Source organism: Alnus glutinosa, chromosome 1, assembly GCF_958979055.1.
Source record: "Alnus glutinosa chromosome 1, dhAlnGlut1.1, whole genome shotgun sequence".
Taxonomy (NCBI): Eukaryota; Viridiplantae; Streptophyta; class Magnoliopsida; order Fagales; family Betulaceae; genus Alnus; species Alnus glutinosa.
Genome location: NC_084886.1, coordinates 29,773,416 through 29,799,033, shown reverse-complemented (window position 1 = coordinate 29,799,033; position 25,618 = coordinate 29,773,416). Strand labels below are relative to the sequence as shown.

General features: G+C 35.7%; 1 protein-coding gene and 1 long non-coding RNA gene across 2 annotated transcripts; one reads left to right on the top strand and one right to left on the bottom strand.

Moving 5' to 3' along the window:
- Window positions 1-6,036: 6,036 nt before the first annotated feature.
- On the bottom strand, window positions 6,037-14,349 carry LOC133858792 (uncharacterized). Its single transcript, XM_062294251.1, has 2 exons — window positions 14,194-14,349; window positions 6,037-6,280 (listed from the first exon to the last, which is right to left on the bottom strand). Exons 1-2 carry the CDS (start codon window positions 14,321-14,323, stop codon window positions 6,108-6,110), a joined length of 303 nt encoding a protein of 100 aa, XP_062150235.1. The 5' UTR covers window positions 14,324-14,349; the 3' UTR covers window positions 6,037-6,107.
- Window positions 14,350-23,180: 8,831 nt separating this feature from the next.
- On the top strand, window positions 23,181-24,804 carry LOC133867732 (uncharacterized). The gene is made up of 3 exons (XR_009900154.1): window positions 23,181-23,276; window positions 23,917-23,958; window positions 24,589-24,804. It is a non-coding gene; the product is annotated as an uncharacterized LOC133867732 (long non-coding RNA).
- Window positions 24,805-25,618: the final 814 nt, after the last annotated feature.

Below are 25,618 nucleotides of genomic sequence, written 5' to 3'. Positions count from 1 at the left end.
AAACAAAGCCACCATAGCCAAAAGAGCTAGGGGCAAGACAACCACCACCGGTTTAACCGGGGGGAACAAAACTCTACAGTCCTAAAGACTGAGAGGAACAAAAAAACAGCCTGGAGGAGGGAGACGAGGCCTCCCTCCCCGGCAAAACGGTTCTGCAACGGGGAGGCTCTCTGGGTTTTTCTTGAGGAGGAAAGATAATTAAGGGGAGAGAGACAGAGGATCCTTATATGCATGTAAAGTATTTTCTTGAAATATGTAATACCTTCAAGTTTTAGAACTTCTCTAATCAATCTGTCACAACAATCAAATAAATCATTTCACATCTAATTCAATTAAAAAAATCTCTACCAAAACGTAAATTTATATCAGAATAATTACAAAGAAATTTTCTCGAAAAACAAATATAAAGATAATCAAATAAATTTATGCCTTATTTTGCTTTCAAAAGAAGGAAAACAAAAAACTTCTAAAAAAATGTCCAAAACTCCGAGTAAATCATACAAAAAAAAAAATCCTATAAAAATCATTCAAACGAATTAAAATCCATTATTTTTTATTAAATTGAGTTATAGACTGAATCCACCTCAAATTCAACTACCTCAAGACCATAAGAGAATAAAGAAAGAAAAGAAAAGCTAAGTAGTTCCAAAAAAATAAACTATTTACTTGATATTGTTGCTAGTGTTTATTATAGGGGGACGGCCAATAGGTTTTGCCCAATTCTTTGCCTTCAATAGGAGACTTGTTGACTTAAAAGGCTATAGCAATGAATAATATAGGTTAAGCCCCAATGTTTTGATGCATATTAAAAGTAAGGAGAGAGAGAGGGGTAGAAATCAAAGAGAATTTAATGACTGCAAAATTTGATGTTTCTATATTTTTCTATCCAATGCAAGAAAGTTAATTAGGAATATCAAATGCACCATTTATTTCACTTGAAATACATAGACTGGTTCATTTTGTTTAAATGATCGGTTCAATGTTTAAAAAATATAAATTCATGCCACGTGTCATAATTCTAGGCCAACTCTAAGTTTGAACACGGCTTATATATATTGTAAGTTTTATTGGCTACATTATGTTGACAAAATCACTACCATATCAGTATACTGTTGAAACAGGAATGCAGTAATTATCCAGAGTCTTTCAGAATATTCATAGCATATTTTCCAACTATAGAAATGCCTTAATATGACAAGCATCTGTGTCACCAGCATTTAGAAGGCAAGTTCTGGGTTCTCAAGAAGATTCTCTGCATGATACATCTCAGCAAAGTCGGTTCTCTAATTGCCATTCGGACGGCCTAGAAAAACGTCTGGATGCCAATCAGTGTTCGAGAAGATTCTGAACAACTCAGCAGACAAGGTTGGTGAAGACAGCATGCAACTGTCCGAACACGGGGACTAAAGTTTATTGAAGAAACGCGTGAGACGCATAAAAGAAGCCGGTTGTTGTTTGCCGTCCAAACGCCGTCCAGAGAACTCCAAATCAAAATTGTATCAGGCCTTCTAAAGCTTATAAATAGAAGTCTTTAGGTATGTATTATTCACATGTACTGAATTCCAGTGTGCTAAGAGAGGGTGAGATTTGCTAGCTCTCTTAGAGTTTTCTTTATATGTGATTTGATCGATTGAAGTTTAGCTTAGGAAGGAGTTCTAAGCTAAAGGAGTCTATTGAAGAACCTTTCAAATAGGAGGTTTGGTTAGGAGGCGTTCACGTATAGGTACGTGTTAGAGTTAAAGGTATGACTACTGCATCAAGGGTATGTGAGTACGAGTGCTTTGTAACTAGCTGTTTCTTCTGTTAGTGAATTTCCTAGGTTTGGTTGCTTCGGACTAGTTTTTTTCTTGATAAGAGTTTTTACTTCATCAACAAAACATTTGTCTTTTTTAAATCCCGTATTTAAATATTTTGTTGCACAATTGATCACAAGCAAACGTTAAATTAGGAGTCTACATTTATTTTTTTTCATATATGATATATGATATGATGCCAGTCATGTACAAAGAGCATTTTATTAGGGTACTATTTTATTGTATAGTTTTGTTACTTTGTAGTTTTAATGCTATTGAACATTAATTGTATTGAAGTTCCCATCAAATCAGTTAATTGGCTGCGTATTTTTACATGGTTTTTAAATGGCAATTTTATACATTATCAAGTCGATGTTTGCAAACCCTTTCTACATGATCAAGTAAGCATGCAATCGAATCCAACAGAAGCACAAACCAAATATTCAATTTTCTCATTGAAATAAAAATGTCAAATATTACAATCTTTATGAAATGGATACATACAACAAAAGCATGAGCTTTCAAATAGTGCTTGTTAGCTGAATAAAATTCAACATTGTTACACAAACCATTCGTTACACATTACACACCAGATGTACTACTACATGAACTTACACCAAAAGCCAAATCTACATCAGCAAACAACTCTTGCACAACAACCCACAGATCTTTCTGGGATCCGCTTGACAAAGATTTGTGATCAGGATTCAGGAGTATGCAAAATTAATTAGTTCTGCATTTGTCCCTGAGGTGAGACTAGCAACTCCATTAATTAATTGTCAAGCCTTAATGCGTACCAAAAAGCAAATATGTTGTCACAAGAATATGTCTAGAACCAGATAAGTTTTAACTTCTATTGTGGTCCTTGAAGAATTGGTCTTCCAACCCTAGGACATAAGTGATCTTCCAACCCAAAAAATCGTGAAAGCAATGAAAAGATGTCCACTTAAATGAATAATTTTATTAACATGCTTCTAATCCACCATCTTCATCACCATCCTTATTATAAATACAAACCAATTGCAATGATCATTCACAAACCTCATCACAGTTCCTAGGTTGCATAGGAATGTCCATTAAACATTTTTCAAGCAACAAACTGCATTTGGAATTCCTCAGTATGTATATATACCTCATGTCATGGATAATACTTTTTTATTTTTATTTATTTATTTATATAAGTACCTTGTGGATAATAACTTGATAAGAGCATCCTCAATGGGCTCTTTAAAATTTCACTAAATTTTAGAAAAATAATCCACTTTTTTGTGTTTAACTATCACTTTTAAAATGTTTTCTACGTCAAACTCTTTAAACATTCCTCTATTTTAACTAAATATTATTTTTTATTGGTCTTGAGTAACTACTTTAACTATTTAAACATAAAAAATTAAAGGGGATCGATTTCCCTTGCAAGGATTTGGCAGGAAACTGAAAGAAAATAATTAAAAAATGAATAGAGAAAGAATTTGGGAGGTTAAATATAAAGAGTTTTTGCCATTCATCATGGGGTGTTTTGACAACTTTGACCAAAATTTGGTGAAATTTTTGAAGTAGAGAGTCCATTGTTACGCTAGATTTCAATCCTACAAGATTTTATTTCCGGGTATCTGGTTGATGTTGTCCATGTGCATACTTTTCTTGTTAGATATTCTGCCTTTGACAAGTTTGAAACGTGAAACTAATATCTTGTTAGGTAAATATCTTAATCAAGGATTTCGTGGTAAAACAAAAGCATGAAAAGCCCTAAAAACCAAATCTGTCATTTAAAACTATTAACATACCAACAAGATCAACAATGACATTAAAATAAGATAACTAGAAAACTAGAATAATATAACGTATACAAACAAAACCATATACCAATAGTCCAAAGTGCCAGCAACATGAGTGGCCATCTTCAGCCCCAGTCAATGAAAGAACAATTATCTTTTCATGCAATGGAATGGAAAATGATACAAAATAAAATTTCAAAAAGTCAGCTTTGTTACTAATCTTGACAACCGCATAGAGCCAATTAGTTTCGGTTTCTTCGAGCCTAGTATAAACCCCAAAACACAACCCTTTTCCCTACACCATTAGAAACCATAAAACCCATGAAAACCACAATCAATTTCAATCATTTAAATGCCAAAATTTGATCCTCAACTAGTGATTACACCAAAAAAAAAAAAAAAAGTCACTCAATCATCCATCAACCAATTATTAATAAGAAATTTACAATATGTAGGGGATTTTCGGTTCCCCTCAAATCCTCAAATCAACTAAGTATCAACCAAAACAATTAATGGGTGTGTCAAAGGCAGCTACAATTTTATGGGTATTCATCGAAAAACTGAAATTAAAGCAACTCAAGCTTCACCCATCGGTTCTTGAGAGCGAAACAAGAGAGAAATTTGAGAGAGTGAGAGAGGCAGTGACGAGAGAAAGAAGAGGACTTGTCTTGGATTTAGGAGAAGGCATTGGACCGGGTTGAGTTCACTAGCTCCGTAACTCAGGCCATTCCTAGCCTGTTTTGTCGACAAAACAGGTGCTTATCTCTGCAAAAGTTAAGCACTTGTTTTGTCGAAATATTCTTACAGTAAGAGAAGAATACAGATTTATCATAAGTGTGTTGCATTTTGAAATTATCTTGTGTTTTGAGTTGTTTGTTAATGTTTTTGTTTTTGGTTAAACCGAAAATAGAGAAAACAAAATATTAGCAAATATCCTTTAATAATTTCATATTTGCAACATGGTCAACTCCAACAAACAAATAGTTAAATATTGAATGCTTGATCAATAAGATACCCCTTTGGGAAAAGTACACAACCTCCACAAATTACCACCATATTGTTAATGTACCCCCCGAATTACTAATTATGTCAATCCTCTCTTAAACTACAAAAAAAAAGTCAATATCCCCCTAATGACAAAAATACCCTTTACAAAATTATTAAAACAAAATAAAAACTAAAAAATTATTAAAAAAAATATAAAATAACAAAAATTTATACAAAAAAATAATAAAAATTCAAAACTGATTTTTATATTTTTTTTTCTTTTTTATTTTTTTTTTTAAAAAAATGTTTTTATAATTTTCAGGTATTTTTTCATTTATAAAAAAATGATTTTATAATTTTCAGTTATTTTTTTTAAAAAAAAAAATTAATAAAAAAACTGGTTTTTCTTTTTGGTTTGTTTTGTTTTTGCTTTTTGCTTCCTTTTTTTTTTTTTTTTTTTTTTTTTTTTGTTTTATAATTTTTCAGTTATTTTTTCGTTTGTTTTATTTTTATTTTTTTAAAAAAATCGTTCTTTTTTTAAATTTTCTTTTCGTTTTTTCTTTAATTTGTTTTTTTAAAAATGATTTTTTTTAGTTTTTTTTTTTCCCAAATTTATAAGGACATTTGTCTTATTCAAAAAAACTTAGGGTCAATTTTGTTTTTTTGTTGGTCTTAAGGGGGACATTGACATTTTTTGATAGTTTGAAGAGAGATATTGACATAATTGGTAGTTTAGGGGATACATTGACAATTGAATGATAATTTGAGGGAGATATGTATACTTTGCCCTACTCCTTTTTTGTTTTTAACGGTAGGCCGACTATGCACACCCAATAGAACCCATAAAGTTCACCCTCAACACCATAAGAGAAGCCATTTGAGCTAGATCTCATTTGGTAGAATACATGCAAGCTTACGTCAGTTTTTTTTTTTTTTTTTTTTTTTTTTTTTTTTTTTTTTTTTTTAATGTGAAAATGCAGGATCCTTGACCATACATTCACTACAAAAAAAAATGTTTTTTGCCACTTGCAATTCGCCACGTGTACGGTCACTGTACACATGGCGAACTGTTAGCCACGTGCAAGTGGCCACGTAAATACACGTGGTGAATCCGGGTGACACTAATTGCACAATTGGCCGCGCGTATTAAAATACACGCGGCCAACAGTTGGCCGCGTGTATTAATATACACGTGGCCAATTGGCCGCGTGTATAATAATACACGCGGCTAACTGTTGGCCGCGCGTACATTAATACACGCGGCCAACTGTGAAATTTTTTTCTTAATATTTAATTCTGTTTTTTAATTTCTTTTTATTTAATATATATATATATATTTACTAAAATTCTCCAAAATTATTTTAACCAAAAATATCACAAAATCAAATTACATAAATTAATCAAAACAACAATATTTAAAAATTTGAATACCATGTACTAATAAATATATTCGTTACTAACAACAAATACTTACACAACAATATTAACAAATTTGAAAATCTTGATCTAATAAAGTTATTCGTTACTAACAAAAAAAAAATACACAAAATATCTACAAATCTGGAGAACGTCGCTGCGGATCACGAGGTGCAGTCCCAGACGTGAACTCGCCAACCGGCGATTGTCCCGCAAGAGATGGTGTAACGGGCGATGGAGTCCCGAGAGGGGATTGTTGGCTCAGCAATTGTCCAACAGGCGACAATGGACCAATCGTTGTCACATTACCTGCAAGTAATAAAAATAATTAACCTATATAATATTATATGCAAATTTAAACAAGTAATGAGAACAAATTAAAAATAAACCTAAGTGTATACATAATATGAACCATACCTGCAGGCGCACTACTAACAGACGACGTACTACCTACGTGTGCAGGTGAAGACTGCTGAGCACCAGGGCATACGAACGATAATCCTGTAGAGGACATGAAGGCCTCAAACTGTCGCATGCGCTGCTCCATAGCATCAAACTGTCGTATGCGCTGCTCCATGCTGTCAGCCTGCTCTCTCTCGGCCCGCACTATGCCCTCCAACCCGTCATTCCTCTCTCTCTCGGCCCGTAACATGATATCCATCTCCGCAATTTTGTGGGCAGCCCAATCCTGAGACGTGCCCCGGCCGGTCCCCCCCGTGTGCGGGCCCTATATGAGAAACAAGTCCCGCGAACAGGAGTAACGTTCGGCCCAACCTGCCGAACCCTACCCCCATACTCGGGTCGCCCAACTGCCTGCTCGTACGCGTCGCCAGGTGCCCAACGCACCGTATTTGATGAAACGGGATCCGTGGCAGCAGGATCAGTGGACAAACTCTGTGTCATCCGCTCCTGTACGTCGTCAACATACAATACACTGGTAATTAATAAATACTTTATCACACACATAACTAATAAATATTAATAACATAGAACAGTAGCATACGCATAGGTCCCGTGTTCGCTTGTTCAGATAAGTGTCGTCTTTCCTTATGTGCGTCTTCACAAACGACTCGGCGCGAGTGGGGGGCGTGCCAGATGTAGATGCCTGTCGCCATATAGTATAAATATATAACAAACATTGGATATTCATTTAATGTTAAGAAAGAACAATTACGCACAAATAAGAATTAAAACATTTACATATTGTTTCATACCTCATCGTGATTAAATCTGGCATAACTTTTGGACCCCAGACTATGGGGGATGTCATTCTGCTCCCGCAGCCGCTTCATTCGTTCCGACCTCGCCTTTGCATTGAACATTCCAAAAAAAAATGTAAGAATTGACACACTTAATTACTTATGTGCTATGATTAAATGAACTGTTTATTAAAAAAACACAACATTATAGTAATACATTCAAAGACCTACATACCTGATTTCTTTTTGTGCACCACTCGTGCAGTACGTCCTCCACATCCGTTTGGTCATACTTATCAAAAAACGTATCTGGCATTCTCGCAAGTATTGTCAATGGCGTGTCACCGTCTCGAATATTTAGCTGGGTCCTCAACTTCGACTTCCACGAACGGTGCTTACAGCCCATATCACCCCAGAATTCGTTCTGTGCCAGACGCTGGTCAACGGATACGGGTACATAAAATTCTTGCTGCACATTCAATTTAAGGATTAATTTTAGCAGTTCAACAAAAACTTAATCTTAACTTTAATTTCACTAAATACATATATTAGTTTCATACACATACCATTATGGCATCCCACATAGCCCGCTTAATCTACTTATCTACCTTTGCCCATTCGTCCCGCAAGTGAATGTGGGACCCGCTCCGTAAAAGCTTGCCCGCAACCCGTCTATAACGATTGCATGCTCGTCCCACGGGTTGTGTTGCAGCATTGTACTGCAACACAACTTTCTTCCCCCTCGGGAGCACCCAATTTCTCTCTGGGTCCTTAATCACCTCAAAATAGATGCTCCCGTCTGGGTTATACCCTAGTCAATAAATATAAAACGTTAATATATTAACACTAAATAACTTAATTATATTAATAAATTAAAAATTCAATTTAAATATTATACGAACTTACTAAATTAAGATATAATGATGTATAAAAATGTACTTACCCATCAGCCGAATATGGTCGATCACTATGCGCTCGGTCGCTGGGTCGCCAGCATGCTCCTCGCCTACCTCATTTGCCGGGTGAGGCTCATCATGATGATCGTCATCCGAAGGCATATCCTGGGGGACATCATGGGCCAACTGATCAAGACCCAACATCACATCGTCCCCCTCATGGGGCATCTGGCTCTCCCCCACATCTGGGTCCTGACTCTCCCCAGAAAGCGGCAACTGGCTCTGTCCATAAACAGGCACCTGGCTCTCCCCAGGTGCCGGGCCCTAGCCCCCTGCCGGTACCGACATCTGTCCTGACCGCATAGCCGGCATAGGCATCCCCCCCCGCTGTGACAGCGGGAATCTGTCATCCTGAGTCTCACTATCAGGGTTGACTGGCATAGGTGGTGTAAGGGGTTATGGATAGTACAACGGGAATCTGCTCAGATCATGACACTCTCGCGCCCACCATCGATCAATATGACCTGATGAGGTGATCCCCAACTGCGAGAACGTCGGGTATGGAGAAGGAGAATATCCAGCTGAGCTCGTCTGGCCGGGATCTGACCTGCTCATCCCCGCCGTACCCGGGGGCAATGGTCTATAAACGGCGTCCGGGTGGTGTGGCCACGGTGTAGTATGTAGTGCCGCTGACATCGCCGGTGTGGACGTAGGCGGGTATGGAGAAGGAGAATATCCAGCTGCGCTCGTCTGCCCGGGATCTGACGAGCTCATCCCCGCCGTACCCGGGGGCAATGGTCTATAAACGGCGTCCGGGTGGTGTGGCCAGGGTGTGGTATGTAGTGCCGCTGACATCGCCGGTGTGGATGTAGTCGTGCAAGGCACGGGTAGGCATGGTGCACGATGTGCGCAAGTAGGGGGTCTCTGGTCCATCGAAACCTGCGAACAAAAATGTAGACAAATTATTTGAAATTCGTATTAGTTTTGATATTAAAAAAGAATATGCATATTATACAATGAGCTATATGCAAAATAAGAAAGTATTTTGAGTTTAAGCGAATTGTACCAACAATAAATATAGCAATCATTGTATAACAGGAGCTTCAATCGGATCAATGTCGGGCTTGTCGTGATCGAATTCATCATTCATATCATGCAGGTCATCAGTGGGTAGTACGAGCGGTACACACTCGTGATATGCATTATCTGCATCACTACTCCCTTCCCCTTAACCAACATCGTACACGTTGTGCGGTTTAGTCCTCACGGCACAAACCCAGTTTGGGTTCCTTCCATCCTTGACATAAAACACTTGGTCTACCTGAGATGTAAGCACGTAAGGCTCGTCAGTAAGCAGTTCTCCCCTGTGGACGAGGTGAGTGAAGTTGACAAACGCTAGGCCATAATCGTCGACTCTGAATCCTCTGTCCATCGTGGGGTCCGCCCAATTGCACTTAAATAGGACGTACGTAGTCCTATCGTAGTACTTGACCTCAACTACATCGGTTAATTGCCCGTAGTAGGTTTCGCATTCAACGGTTGGCACACATATGCCGCTGTTCTGAGTCCTCCTTCCCACATCATGGGCTAGCGTGCGGAACAGTTTCCCGTTTACCACGTACCTGTTATACTTCACTGCTGTCTCCTTCAACCCCCTACTGCGCATAACCAATTTCTGCCCCAATTCCTCCCTACGTTGATCGTCAAGGCCATCAACCTATGTTATCATTTCATATATTAAAAGAATACATCGGTTAATAGCGGCATATTGTCGAACCCTATCTTAAAATGACACTGAACATAGGTAAATATTATATACCAAAATACCACTATTTCCTTACATATGCGCGGTACCACTCGCAGAACTGCTCATGATGTTGGGCTTCAATTAGAGCGTCCGTGATGCGACCCCTAACGCATGATCGCCTAATAGCGTCTTTGTGCATCCTACATTCAGCGGATATAATTAAAAAACTAATTATTATCAATTATATCATTTGAATCCGGTTCAATATGTAAACACTACTTACATTCGCAAATTGAGAAACTCTTCAGAGTTGAACACAATATAACGATGAATCTGATGCATCGTCAACCGGTTCAAGCAAACTCGCGTTCCCGCCCCCTTGGAACCATCAGGATTTCTCAAAGGTCTGTTGTGGAAGGTTGGTGCATTTTCTAGATATCTCGAACAGAACGTTACTAGCTCGGTCGCTATGTAACCTTCCGCAATGCACCCCTCAGGAGCCGCTTTGTTGCGCACATTCGACTTGAAACCCCCAAGACTCCTAGTGCACACACATAAACATTAAGGGCTTGTCCCCGTTTAATGCCACGAGTTACATGAAAATATATATATATATATATATATATTTTCTGCGAAATTTTACCTCTCTGCTAGGTACATCCACCTATATTGAACGGGTCCGCCGAGTCTACACTCGCGCACAAGATGCACGACCAAGTGGACCATGCTAGTAAAAAACCTAGGAGGAAATACCTGTTCCAGCTTGCATAGTGTGATACAGACGTCACCCTGCAGTCGGTCCATCTCAGCTTGAGTTAGCTTGATCGAGCATATGCCTCTGAAAAATGTTGACATCTCAACGATAGGTCTAACCACTTTGTCTGGCAGTGACTGACGCAATGCAATTGGTAGAAGTTGCTGCATCAGAATGTGGCTATCATGACTTTTTAACCCTGAAATTGTACGGTCCTTCATCCGAACACACCGTGAAATGTTCGAGGCATATCCGTCTGGAACTCTCACATTTCGAAGAACCTTTAAAAAGCTTTCTTTATCCTCCCTGGACATCGTGTGACAAGCCGCGGGTATATATGTTTTACCATTTGCGGCGGTGAACGGATGCAATTTAGGTCTCAACCCCATCTCCTGCAAATCCAACCGAGCTGCCAAGTTGTCCTTCGTTTTCCCTTTGATGTCCAAAATAGTTACAAGTATATTGTCCATGACATTTTTCTCTATGTGCATGACATCAAGATTGTGCTGAAGCAAATTGTCCTTCCAGTACGGCAATCTAAAGAAAATACTTTTCTTCTTCCACACAACATCATCAGCACCCCGTGCACCCATCTTCCGCTTCTTCCGTCTCGTCTTACCCGCGTTCTCATCCCCAAACGCAACTCCATCCAACTGTTGGAGGATCTCGTCCCCACAAGGCACATCAGGAGCACATTCTAACTCCTCAGTCCCATCAAACGTTCTTCTGTTCAGCTGCCACAGATGTTCAGTTGGCAAGTACCTCCTGTGTCCCATGTAACAAAATTTACAACCGTTCTTCAAATGTTTAGAACGTGTCGAACGCATGCAACAAGGACATGCCTTCACACCTTTGTTAGGCCAACTGGATAAATCTGCATACGCCGGGAAGTCGTTTATTGTCCACATCAACTGAGCTCGCATATTAAAATTCTCCATCTTCGCAGCATCTAGTGTTCGTATCCCTACATCCCACAGCTCCAACAGCTCATCAATCAGTGGGTGAAGGTAGACGTTGATATCCATACCAGGTGAGCTCGGTCCGGGGATAACCAGTGACAGGATGAACGACGTCTGTTTCATGCACATCCAAGGAGGCAAATTGTACAGTACAAGCAATACGGGCCATGTGCTGTGGGATGTACTCATGTTCCCAAATGGATTGAATCCATCTGCTGTCAGTCCAAGCCGCACGTTCCTACTGTCTACCATAAAATCCGGATGTAGAGTGTCGAACGATCTCCATGCCTCACCGTCCGCGGGGTGCCTCAATATGCCGTCCCTAGTGCGGCCTTCTGCATGCCATCTCATATTGTGCGCAGTGTGCTCCGACATGAATAACCTCTTGATAAGCGTCGAATGTTACACATTCAAGCCCCTTAACTTATATATGTTAATTCCTTAGCATTGTTATTTGTTTGATTTTGTGTTGTTTTATTGTTTTCAGGTTTTAAATAAAGATGCAATTAATTCCATGCTTTTTGGGCTTAAAGTACACTTTGAGAAGACTTGGAAGATATGTTTAAGCTTAACCAATCATAATAGAATACCTATATGATGTGGTTAAGTTTAATCAAATCAAGTGAAGGATTAAATCGGAATTTCTCTACTAAGAGTCAAAAATCGGATTGGATTCAAATTTGGATTCTGCATATGTCTCAGTGTTTGAATCATAACTTTTGCGTCAGACATCGGATTGTAATAAAATTGGTGGTGTTGGAAATAGCTTTTCCTAAATTCGGACGTTTACTATATCAAAATCGCCTCGCAATAAAGGACCACAATTCTGGCCAAATTTGGAATCCTTTTCCTACTTGGATTGAAGTTTCAATCTCCTACTTGGACAAGAAGACTCAAGAGACGATTTTTCTGGAATTGCAAGAGCTTCTAGGCCTCTAAACATTGAAAAAAGACACTGCTACCTAGAGAAAATTCAGAGAAAAACTTCTTGAAGGCTTGAAGAGTTGAAGAGAAGTAATCATGGCAAGAGGCCATTGCAGCAACTTCATGAGCGGCTAAAAACCTTTGTAGGGTATTGATGTAGCCCTATCCAAGCACAATGGTTTGATTGTATTTTAATTTAGAGAATTTTAGTTTATGCATGTTGGTTGTATAATTATGAGAATTGCTACAATTTGATATTGTTCTTCATCTTTTAATGCAATTGTTCTTCAATTCATAATCAATATTGGTAGAATTCTTCTCTTGTCTTAGAAAGCTTTTTACCTTTATTGAACTCAAATCATTCTTATTTTCTGTGATTATGAGAATGATGATTATACAACGGGTTTAATTGACATATGATCAAGAGGATTAGATAGGCCATGCCTAGGGAAGACGAATCGTACTACACCCTAGTTTAGTGTAATTTAGGTAGACGATTCGTGCCAACCGAAGATGGGTTATACTTTTTCATTGATTGTATGTATCCTATTAAAGACGTAGCTAATCCATGCCTAGGGAAGACGGGTCGTACCGCATCTTAGTGGTTAGGTGGACGGTCCGTGCCAACTGAAGATGGATTATACTTATGCTTTAATATGGTAATTTCTTGTTTATTTATAGCATGCATAGAATGAATTTCTCTAATTAAATATGATTAACCATTGATGTGCGGATAGCGGTGAAGTCAATACTCTACTCTTTTTCTCTCTCTTATATTTCAATTCTCTTTTACGTTTATTTTTATGCACTTTAGTTAATTACAAATTCAACAATCTTTTCATTAGTTATTTTTAATCTTCATAAACTTGATAGCAATACCCCTGTAGTCCTTGAGGTTCGACACCCTCTCTATAGCCTTATCCTACAAGGATTCGTCCTATTGCGAGTGGTTTTTTATTATTGATATATTTTGGTAAACAAAAGACCACATCAATTTTATTATGATTGGTTAAGCTTAAACATATCTTCCAAGTCTTCTCAAAGTGTACTTTAAGCCCAAAAAGCATGGAATTAATTTCATCTTTATTTAAAACCTGAAAACAATAAAACAACACAAAATCAAACAAATAACAATGCTAAGGAATTAACATATATAAGTTAAGGAGCTTGAATGTATAACATTCAACGCTTATCACCTCTGTAGCCGTGGGATGAGTGGAAACCATCTCAACACCTTCACTAGACGTTTTTTCCTCGACGATATTACCTCACCATCCTGATCTAAATGTATATCAGCCATCCACTTAGATTCTCCACATACGGTGCAGGTATCTAGGTCTTTATTGTCTTTCCAGAATAACATACAGTCATTACGGCACGCCGAAATCTTCTCATACCCGAGACCTATGGAACTGAGGAATTTCTTCGCCTCGTACGTATTAACCGGCAAGGCCTCATCGCAAGGAGGCAATAACTGACTGACAAGCTCAAGAATATCAGAAAAAATCTTATTACTAATACCTCCAATGCACTTCAAGTTGTAGAAATGTACAGTAGCACTCAATTTACTGTGCTTTGTACAGGGGTGAAGTGGCTTGTCGGCAGTCTTCAACAACTCAAGGTACTTCAATCTGTCCCTTGCAGAGGTTCCTTCATTTACTTCTCCGAGCTGGCCAACATGATCGGTTTCACCTACTTCGTGCACGCCGAAGGCATCACGCAACATGGCGTGCATGTCACCACCTTGTTCCAGGTCTCCGCCTTGTTCTGTGACTTCTACATGTTCAATGCCACGGGCAGCCGTATCTGTGACACTGGGATGGTCGTGACCCTGAACAGGAGCAGCAGGGTTTAGGGTAGTCTCACCGTGCATATACCAGAAACCGTATCCTGTGGACATTCCCTTCCCCCTATCAGGTGGGCAAGAACGTAATCTGGGGGGTGCCGCTGATTATTCTGGCAGTACTTACATGGGCAGTAAATTTTGCCATCAGCAGCCCTACAGTTACGAACGGCGAATGCCACGAACGCTCTACACCCGTCGTTATACTGTGTCGTACCCCTAGGTGCTGACATCCACGACTTGTCCATATTCCTCTGTACGTGAGTTAACAGTCTGAAACGAAATATGTTATTTGATTACAGCAAATAAAGTGCTTGTTTGTTTAATGTTTGTTTTAAACAGTTAACTCAAAGTATCGTTTTTTCATATTTTTTTTAGGGTTTAGGGTTTTTTTTTTTTTTTTTTTTTTTAGGTTTTAAGGTTAGGGTTTAGGTTTTTAAGGGTTTAGTTTTTAGGGTTAGGGTTTAGGGTTTAGGTTTTAATATTTGTAGGGTTTAGGGTTTTTAGGGTGTAGGGTTTTAGGGTTTAACTAAAATAAAATAGTAATAAAAAAAAAAAGAGATCTCGAACCTTTTTCTTTTATATTTTTTAATATTCTTCTTTCTTTTTTTAGGGTTTAGGGTTTTTGATTTTTTTTTTTTTAGGGTTTAGGGTTTTAGGTTTTTAGGGTTTAGTTTGTAGGGTTAGGGTTTGGGTTTACCTCACCATAAAAAAGTAATTAAAAAAAAAGAGATCTCTCTCTTTTTTATTTTTTTCTTTTTTAATATTCTTCTTTCTTTATTTAGGGTTTAGGGTTTTAAGGTTTCTTTTTTTAGGGTTTAGGGTTAAAAAGGTTAGGGTTTAGGTTGTTAGGGTTTAGTTTTTAGGGTTAGGGTTAAAAAGGTTAGGGTTTAGGTTTTTAAGGTTTAGTTTTTAGGGTTAGGGTTTAGGTTTTTAGGGTTAGGGTTTTAAGGTTAGGGTTTAGGGTTTAGGGTTTAGGGTTTAGGTTTTAGGGTTTTAAGGTTAGGGTTTAGGTTTTTAGGGTTTAGTTTTTAGGGTTAGGGTTTTAAGGTTAGGGTTTAGGTTGTTAGGGTTTAGTTTTTAGGGTTAGGGTTAAAAAGGTTAGGGTTTAGGTTTTTAAGGTTTAGTTTTTAGGGTTTAGGGTTAAAAAGGTTAGGGTTTAGGTTTTTAAGGTTTAGTTTTTAGGGTTTAGGGTTTAGTTTTTAGGGTTAGGGTTAAAAAGGTTAGGGTTTAGGTTTTTAAGGTTTAGTTTTTAGGGTTAGGGTTAAAAAGGTTAGGGTTTAGGTTTTTAGGGTTCTAGTTTTTAGGGTTAGGGTTTTAAGGTTAGGGTTTAGGGTTTAGGGTTTTAAGGTTAGGGTTTAGTATTTAGGGTTAGGGTTTTAAGGTTAGGGTTTAGGTTGTTAGGGTTTAGTTTTTAGGGTTAGGGTTTTAAGGTTAGGGTTTAGGTTGTTAGGGTTTAGTTTTTAGGGTTAGGGTTAAAAAAGTTAGGGTTTAGGTTTTTAAGGTTTAGTTTTTAGGGTTAGGGTTAAAAAGGTTAGGGTTTAGGATTTTAAGGTCTAGTTTTTAGGGTTAGGGTTAAAAAGGTTAGGGTTTAGGTTTTTAGGGTTCTAGTTTTTAGGGTTAGGGTTTTAAGGTTAGGGTTTAGGTTGTTAGGGTTAGGGTTAAAAAGGTTAGGGTTTAGGTTTTTAAGGTTTAGTTTTTAGGGTTAGGGTTAAAAAGGTTGTGGTTTAGGTTTTTAGGGTTAGGGTTTTAAGGTTAGGGTTTAGGGTTTAGGGTTTAGGTTTTAGGGTTTTAAGGTTAGGAAACAGGTTTTTAGGGTTTAGTTTTTAGGGTTAGGGTTTTAAGTTTAGGATTTAGGCTGTTAGGGTTTAGTTTTTAGGGTTAGGGTTAAAAAGGTTTGGGTTTAGGTTTTGAAGGTTTAGTTTTTAGGGTTAGGGTTAAAAAGGTTAGGGTTTAGGTTTTTAGGGTTAGGGTTTTAAGGTTAGGGTTTAGGGTTTAGATTTTAGGGTTTTAAGGTTAGGGTTTAGGTTTTTAGGGTTTAGTTTTTAGGGTTAGGGTTAGGGTTTTAAGGTTAGGGTTTTGGGTTTAGGGTTTAGGTTTTAGGGTTTTAAGGTTAGGGTTTATGTTTTTAGGGTTTAGTTTTTAGGGTTAGGGTTTTAAGGTTAGGGTTTAGGTTGTTAGGGTTTAGTTTTTAAGGTTAGGGTTTTAAGGTTCGGGTTTAGGGTTTACCTTACCATAAAAAAGTTATAAAAAAAAAAAAAAAGATCTGTCTCTTTTTTCTTTTTTGTTTTTTAATATTCTTTTTTTTTTTTTTAGGGTTTAGGGTTTTTGGTTTTTTTTTTTTTTTTTTAGGTTTAGGGTTTTAGGTTTTTAGGGTTTAGTTTGTAGGGTTAGGGTTTTGGGTTTTTTTTTTTTTTTTTTTTTTTTTTTTTTTTTTTTTTTAAGGTTTATAGTTTAGGTTTTTAGGGTTTAGTTTGTAGGGTTAGGGTTTTAAGGTTAAGGTTTAGGTTTTTAGGGTTTAGTTTTTAGGGTTAGGGTTTTAAGGTTAGGGTTTAGTTTTTAGGGTTAGGGTTAAAAAGGTTAGGGTTTAGGTTTTTAGGGTTCTAATTTTTAGGGTTAGGGTTTTAAGGTTAGGGTTTAGTTTTTAGGGTTAGAGTTAAGGTTAGGGTTTAGGTTTTTAGGGTTTAATTTTTAGGGTTAGGGTTTTAAGGTTAGGGTTTAGGGTTTAACTAAAATAAAAATCTAATAATAAAAAAAAAAAATCTCACTCTTTTGTAGGGTTTAGGGTTTTTAGGGTGTACGGTATTTTGGGTTAGGATTTAGGGTTTATGGTTTTTGCTTGTTTTTTAGAGTATAAAGTTTAGGGGTTTGGTTTTGAGATTAGAGTATAGGGATTTTTGTATTGGTTTTGATTTAGGGTTTAGGGTTTATTGTTTAGAACTTTGTTATAAATTGAATAATAAAAGAAATTATTATAAATGGTAGACGGTGGCCAAATTTAATTTTCTGTATCTATCCAATAATTGTTGGATACGATCATTTTATTATAAAATGATGGCGAGTTTACTTTGAAATGTTTTTTTTTTTGTTTGTAAAAAAATTACCTGAAAATGAACAATTAAACCTTTTTTTTTTGTTCTTAAAAAACGAAGTAGTACCGCATACTTATTTATATTTTATTGGTTTGCATCATTGATTTTATGATGAAGTTAATAAAATAATGGTGAGATTGTTTAATCTGTTGAAATGTTTTAGCATAAATTGCCACAAATAATAATCCCCACACCAATTCGTAGTACAGTAAAACATATTACAAAAAAGAGAAATAACACAACTGTACGAATATTTTCCATGCATAACGACCAACCACATCAAAACACATAAAATTACACAACAATAGATATTCAAACCCAACAAAATTAACAGCATTGCATAGACCATTATTAATTGCTAAATCCACAATTATTACATGAAACTATTAAAACAATTAGAAACAGATTTTAAACAAATTAATTTAAATGCACCAAGTTTATTATAGCCAAAAATAAAGAAAAAAAATTAATGCCAAAATTACTCACAAATATTTTTTTGGGGTGTATTTTATGCTCCTTAGCCAAAATGTACCTACATTAAAACATATTAGTCCCAAAACAATATCCCAAAACAAGTCCCAAAATAGCAATCACGTACAAGGCAGAGAGAGAGAGAGAGAGAGAGAGAGAGAGAGACAGACCGGGAGAGGTTTCACAGAGAGAGAGAGAGAGAGAGAGAGATGTAGAGAGAGATAGAGACAGAGAGACGGATGTAGATAGAGAGAGGTCCATACCTAGGGTTAGGGTTCCTACTGTGGTTCGGTTAGAGAGAGAGAGAGAGAGAGAGAGAGAGATAGAGAGAGCGAGAGCTAGAGAGAGAGACAGAGAGATAGAGAGAGAGAGAGAGATGTAGAGAGAGATAGAGACAGAGAGACGGATGTAGAGAGAGAGAGAGGTCCGGACCTAGGGTTAGGGTTCCTACTGTGGTTCGGTTAGAGAGAGAGAGAGAGGGAGAGCTAGAGAGAGAGACAGAGAGATAGAGAGAGAGAGAGAGAGCATGCACCTATAGGTTGGTGCACGCGTGGTGCAGTGACGGCCGGAGAGGGAGCTGGCCGGAGAAGACAGCGAAGGGCGGTGGTCGGTGCGGACGTGCGTGATCGACGGAGAGAGAGAGGGAGAGAGAGAGAGAGCTGAGTGAGAGAGAGAGAGCTGAGTGAGAGAGTGGATCTAGAATGGTAGCTTCCAGAGGAAGCTACCCTTTTTTTTTTTATTTAAAAAATAGGCCAGGTGGCGCGCCGGAATTGTCCCGCGCAGGTCACCTGGCCAAAAAATTGGCCGCGTGGCGTAATACCACGCGGCCAATTAGAGACGTGTATACTAATACACGTCTCTATCTGTTTTTTTTTTTTTTTTTTTTTTTTTGAAAAACGAAAAATTATATATATATATTTGTATTTGTAAACACAAACACAAACACAAACCCTAATCCGACTCTAAGTGTATGTAATATATATAGTGTTAAGGTTTACGTAAACTCTAACCCATAAAACTAAACCCTAAACGATAACCCTAAAACTAATTCTTAAACCCTAAGTCTGTGTTAAGGTTCATATATATATATATATAGGTCCTATATATATATAGGGTTAGGGTTTTATTAGATTAGTATTCCATTAACGCAAATCCTAATTAGAGTTAGGGTTTACTTATAAGTATACCATATATATGTAAAGTACTCAACACGTAAAACGTAAATATACTATAAACATATTGCACGTAGCCCATAACCCCTAACCCTATGTCTATATACTATAGATAGCCATAAACCCTAACCCTAAGTGTATGTACTTTGTTATGTTGCATATTTTTTTTTGTTCCTCGCCGTATAATTATGCATATATATATAGCACAAATTTGGTTTAATTATGCATTTAGTACTCTATATAAACATAAACCTTAATACTAAGTGTATATACCTATTATATATATCTATAAACCCTAACCCTAAATGTATATACTATATATAGCTATACTGTATATAGCTATATAAGTATACTATATATATATATATATATATAGCCATAAACCCCAATGTTAGGGTATATACAAGTAACTATAAATGTATATAGTTTCGGCACGCTGTTTACATGCATGCATGCATGCATATATTATATATATGTATATACAAATATGACAAGATAGTTTTAAAATACAAATACAAATACAAACACAAACACAAACACAAACACATGCAACCCTAAGTGTATGTACTGTACAAATTGCTAAACCCTAAGCCATCAAACTAAACCGTAAACTATAAATTAAAACTAAATCCTAACCCTAAATATATATATATATATACTATACTAAACCCTGACCATAAAATTGAACCCTAAAACCCATAATCTTAACCCTAATCTTAAGTGTATGTACTATATATAGCTATAAACCCTAACCCTAAATATATATACTATATATATAGTTATAAACCCTAACTCTAGGATCAAATGATAGTTCGACCAAGTTTTGAACATTGAACTGGATCAAATGATAGAGGCATGCAATTTTATACTTGTGTAAGGTATGCTATAATGATCGGGACCACAAGGCCAACACATTCAGATGGATGTTCTACGAACCCTAACCCTGAGAGTATGTACTACACATACAATAAATTAAGTCCTAACGCATAAACCATATTCAAGAAACTCAACCTGCATGTAAACCCTAAAACATAACCATAAGTACAATACATACTAAATATAGCACAAATTTATTGTTGGGGTATATAATAAGAATTTTTTATATAAATAAATTCAAAAAAATTTAAATACAAGTACTGTACAAACTAATTTGTTTATAAACTCTAATTTGGTATAGGGTACATAGTAATATTATCATGTACATACTATTTGTTTGTTTTTTTTTTTTTTTTTTTTTTAAAAAAAAAAGAATTCCAAAAATATTTTTTCAAAAAACACCAGTTGGCCACGTGTAATTTATACACGCGGCCGTGGCCAGAAAAACACGCAGCCATCTGGCCGCGTGTCTACAGTAACCGGTACTGCAGACACGCGGCGATTTGCAGTGTTTTTTGTAGTGATTGCAGGAAGGTTTTTGTGATTGATACGGAACTTTTGTAAAAAAAGCAGTTCAATTTTCTATTGTTTTTGGGTGCCCTGAGAGTTTAGAGATACAACATAACTATGAATAAACATGGGGATTTTTTAATATCATTCTATATGCTGGTTTAGGAAACCAAAATAATTATTTGAATATGAAATGCGGGACGAAAATTAAAACCCAAATAAATTAACTAAAATTTGCTCAAATATGTCTACAAGTAATTAAACTTAAACAAGTAAATGGCGACACAAAAATCAGGAGAACAATAGAACTAAAAGTCGAAAGAACATAAAATAGGAAACAATTGAAGTGCATATCTTTCCTTCAAAAATAATAACGCATGTGTGGTAGTTAAGAAAATAACCTACCACATATTTTTGCTTACAATAAGTATATGCAATTTTTATTTTTTATTTTTTTTCGGATAAGTACAATAAGTATATTCATGTAAAACACATATACAGAAACTTATATAGAAAGGCTTAAAATTCACACCCTAAAAAACTATTGTGTTTCACTTTCAATCTCTCCTCCTTTAACCAACATCCAGAGGCAAGCGTCATGCAGGTTATTAATTAACAATATTACCTATAAAAGGAAGATTAAAAAAAAGGGCTAAATAAATCGATAAGATAAATGTGGATAGTAAAATATAACCACGTAGTTGATGAATTTGCTCTTTTAAGTCTCAAGTTTTTCTTGCGTTCAGAAATATTATTTCAAGAAAAATATGCTGATAATAGATCACATAAAAATGAATCTATACAAGAAATTTGTTCTAGAAATATTTAAAGTTGTTTAGACAATGTTTACCATCGGTTGTTGATGATAAAAAAATAAAATAAAAAAATAATAAAAAAAAATGCAAATAAACAAGAAGAACAAATCAAGTAGAATCTCATGATTGAAACTTCCAAATCAAATGACTGTTACAAAACAGAAAGTAGGATAGGGATCCAGAATAATCATATATCCATGCTATAAGAATGGTGTGCCTAGCTTTCTATGCTATTTCATTTTAGTACAGTGCAGAATATGCTAATATTTCTCATGCCTGCTTTAATTGCTATGGTCCTTGATGCTATAGTTGTTATCAATAACGGTATATTAATTTCTTAGGGCCTCTCATGTGAACAACGAAAGTAAAAATTAAAAGGCAACATGAATTTCCGGTGCTCACACCATGACATCACTAATCCCCAAGGAGGCGAATCTCGACAACAGTATCCTGCCCAAGTACGAGTATATTCACTTATCCCTGGTGGTGCTGAAGAAGATGAGGAATATACAGATGCGACGACAGGTACCATTCTTTAAATAGATAGCATTTGGCTTACTATTTATGATTTAGGACTTTCGCATTCATTTTCACTTGCGCCAATCACTTAAATTTCTAATAGTATTCAACGGTTAAAATAGTATTTTTGACGGAGCAATAAATAGATCATGGTACTATATAAATTTTGTACCTAGATAAAACATTATTTTCTTACACCCTTTCTGATGAGTATGAATAACCCATATTGAAATCGAGACTTTAAGCTCAGTAATAAGATTCTCACCTATGAATGGTAGATATAATTTCAACAATAGAGGATTAGATAAGATACACTAGTTATTAAAATTATATGGTGAGATAATTGATAAAAAGAAAAATTCATAATATTTTCTTACATCATTTTTCTTGTAGGATATTTTTATTAATCATTGATAGAAAGAAGATGTACATTATTTTCTTATGTCGTTCCTATCCCGTAATGATCAAGGTTAGGATAACCTAATATTAGTAATTAAAATGTTACCCTTGATATTTGTATCGCTAGACATAAAGATTAGTAATCTAAATCTTCTCTAAATATAAACTTTATGCGATATAACGTTTACGAATTTCGGGGACGAAATTCTGTTAAGAGGGGAGGGATGTAACACCCCATATTTTAAGATATTAAATAAAATATCTTAAAATATGATTTATGACCTATTAATAAGGTAAAAGAATAAATATGAATATCTGTGGAGTTAAATATTCATTTATTAAGAAGTGTTTATAGTTTTAGTTTAATAAAAACTCAAACAGACCTTAAACTTTGGAATAACGGAAACAGGGTCAAACGAACTCCGTTTTGGTCGATTCAAAATCCAAAACTCTCGTATCGGAGTCCTCTATCTACATATAAAATTTCATAAAAATCAGAGTTTTCTAGATTTGCCGAAAGTGACCGAGACTCTACTGCCCCTGGACTGGGCAGCATGCATGTGTAGATTCTGCCACGTCATCGCCACGTCACCCTATTGATTTTGTGATATTTTGTAACCAATTAGTCCTATTTATAACTTAGTTTCATTCTTAGTAAACCCATGTGCCAAATCTAGTTAGGATAGAAATATTTGCTATAATTGGATTTGATTTTATTTGATTTGTGATGATTGAGATTTTAAGATATTTTGTGGGGTGTCAAGTTTAGTTAGAATAGAATTTATTAGATTAGATATTATTTGATTTTATTTGATTTAAGTATTGATGAAACCCATGTGCCAAAATTCACATGAAATGCAAATTCATATGAAATGCAAATGCATGTAGATATTTATCTTAGTAATAATGACACCCATGTGCCTTGGAGGATAAGGCTAACTCTCATCCATTAGATCAAAAAGTGTCTACTTGATCCTAGCCATTCATTCCCTTATAAATATAACTAAAGAAGGATTCAAAAACCCATCAAGCTTCACACACACACACTCTTGGCAAAGAGAGAGAAAAGTGTGCTTTTGTGTGCTTTTGTGTAGTCCAAGGCTTGGAGTGTGTTCTAGGAAGTCTTTTGGTAAGCTTTCAATCATCAATTTCATTGATTTTATGCTTTAAGTTTTGATTTCATTAGTTTAGGCTTGATTATGTTCATTATGTGTTTATGTTCAAAGTTGATCACTTAGTTACCAAATATGCCATTATGATGCCCAAATTCAATTGGGTATTCCTTAAATGTGCCGTTATGCTGTCAAAAGTTTTGAAAGGTATTTTTAAGCATTAGTTATAAAAGCGTAGTTGTTCTGCCAAATTTTATAAAGGGAATTATTCATAATTATGCCGTTATGCCGCCCAATATTCTAAAAGTATTTTTAGACATTACTAATACTAATGTTGTTACTCAGCTCAATTGGAATTGGTTATGTTATATAAATATATAGCTTTTATGATTAAAAGTGTTGGTAAGACGATTCTTATGTTCATAAATATTTTAAAAATGCAAAAGGGTATTTTGGTCATTATTTATAAATGTTGTTATAATGCCCATATGGAATATGTGGTATTATAATTAAACCATTTTTATATGTTGTTATTATGTTTAAATGATTTTAGCAATTATGTTATGGTTTAAAAGGTTAAAAATAAAAATAGTGTTAATATGAGTTTATAAGTGAATTGTACTAATTCACTATTATTGGTATTAAATTATACTGCAGCTAATATTTATGTGAACACTTTTCTGAAGCAAAGAAAGAACTGTAAGTATTTATTACTTACTGAGGGTGATGCTGAATTTCCATAATGTTGTGGTTTCTGTTTTATTTAATTGTTTGCGCATGTGGAATTTGCATATTTTGTTATTTTAATTAATGAATTAATTATAACAAAGTTGGGAGTGACGTCTGCCAACGGATCAGGGAGTGACGTCTGCCTGAGCCAAAAATATTAATAAACAACAAAGTAGGGAGTTACGTCTGCCTACGGAACAGGGAGTGACGTCTGCCTGTGCCAAAAAGATAATAAATTGTTAGAGGAGTGACGTCTCCTTAGAACTCGCTAAACGGGAGTTACGTCTCCTATAACTCGATAAGCGGGAGTTACGTCTCCTATAGCACGTTAGACAGGAATTACGTTTCCTAGACTTTATTAAATGGAATCACGTTTCCTTGAATCTATGCGTTAGAGTTACGTCTCTATAAGATCGAATGCAAGAAGCTCATGATTCATTTTATAATAAAACTGTACATATAAAACTGTCATTACTTTATATTATTGCATTGTGTTGCATTTACTTAAATAAATCAGTAATCATATCAATATTGAAAACAGCGGACTCACTTTAGTATTTTGTGTTGTTGTTTTCCTCTCCGTATTGTGTGATAATACAGGATATGAAGAAGAAGAATATCAGGACTATCCAGACTCTTAGATGGTTCCTGATACTAGTTTTTGAGGCGAGACCGCCTCCCTTTTTGGGAACTACCATGTTGTAGTTCAATAACTTAGTTTAAAGACAATATTTATAATTCTGCTGTTACGTAGTCATTAAACCTTAGATATTTTGGCTTGTATGACTATTTATGCCCTGTGAGGCATGACTACTACTACTTTGAATAATTATGCTGACTTACTTATTATATCTATCTTGAGGTATTTCAGTAGAAGCTTTGAAGTGTTACTTAATTCCTAAGTCTGTATTATATTTATATATATTCCGTTGCCAATATTTAACTCTGATAAGTTAGTAATGTCACGTGAAAATTCAAAAATTTTCACTTACGCTTTTTGTAAAAGCGAGGCGTTACAGTTTGGTATCAGAGCGGTTCGCTCTGGGAATCTGCAGAAACTTAGCGTCAAACTGTAACTTGGGTAAGTTACAGTTTGGTATCAGAGCGGTTCGCTCTGGGAATCAGCAGAAACTTAGCGTCAAACTGTAACTTGGGTAAGTTACAGTTTGGTATCAGGCGGTTAGCTCTACGAACCATTTACAGCTTAGTGTTAACTGTAACTTGGGTAAGTTACAGTTTAGTATCGAAGCAGTTTGCTCTGAGGACCCTAGACTTGACCTTAGTATAGAAATAAAACACAAAGAGCTATAGGAATATAAAAGTATTTTTGTTGGTATATATAGATGCTAGACACTAAGTAGAATTTCATGAATTAGAGTAAGAGTAAAATCTTTTGTCATGCTTCGTTGAATATATGCATTTGCACACTTAAATTTTATTGTTTATAATGATTATTTACTTGTATAATTTGGAGTGTTAAAATTATTCGCATTATGATTTGTTTATTAATGTTGATGAATTCTTTGTCAATGATTGATTATAGAATGTTTTGTTTATTAGCATTATTGGTTGATTTTAAATGTAACATATCCTTTTTAAAGAAAATGATTTTATTCTACGAAATGTGGGA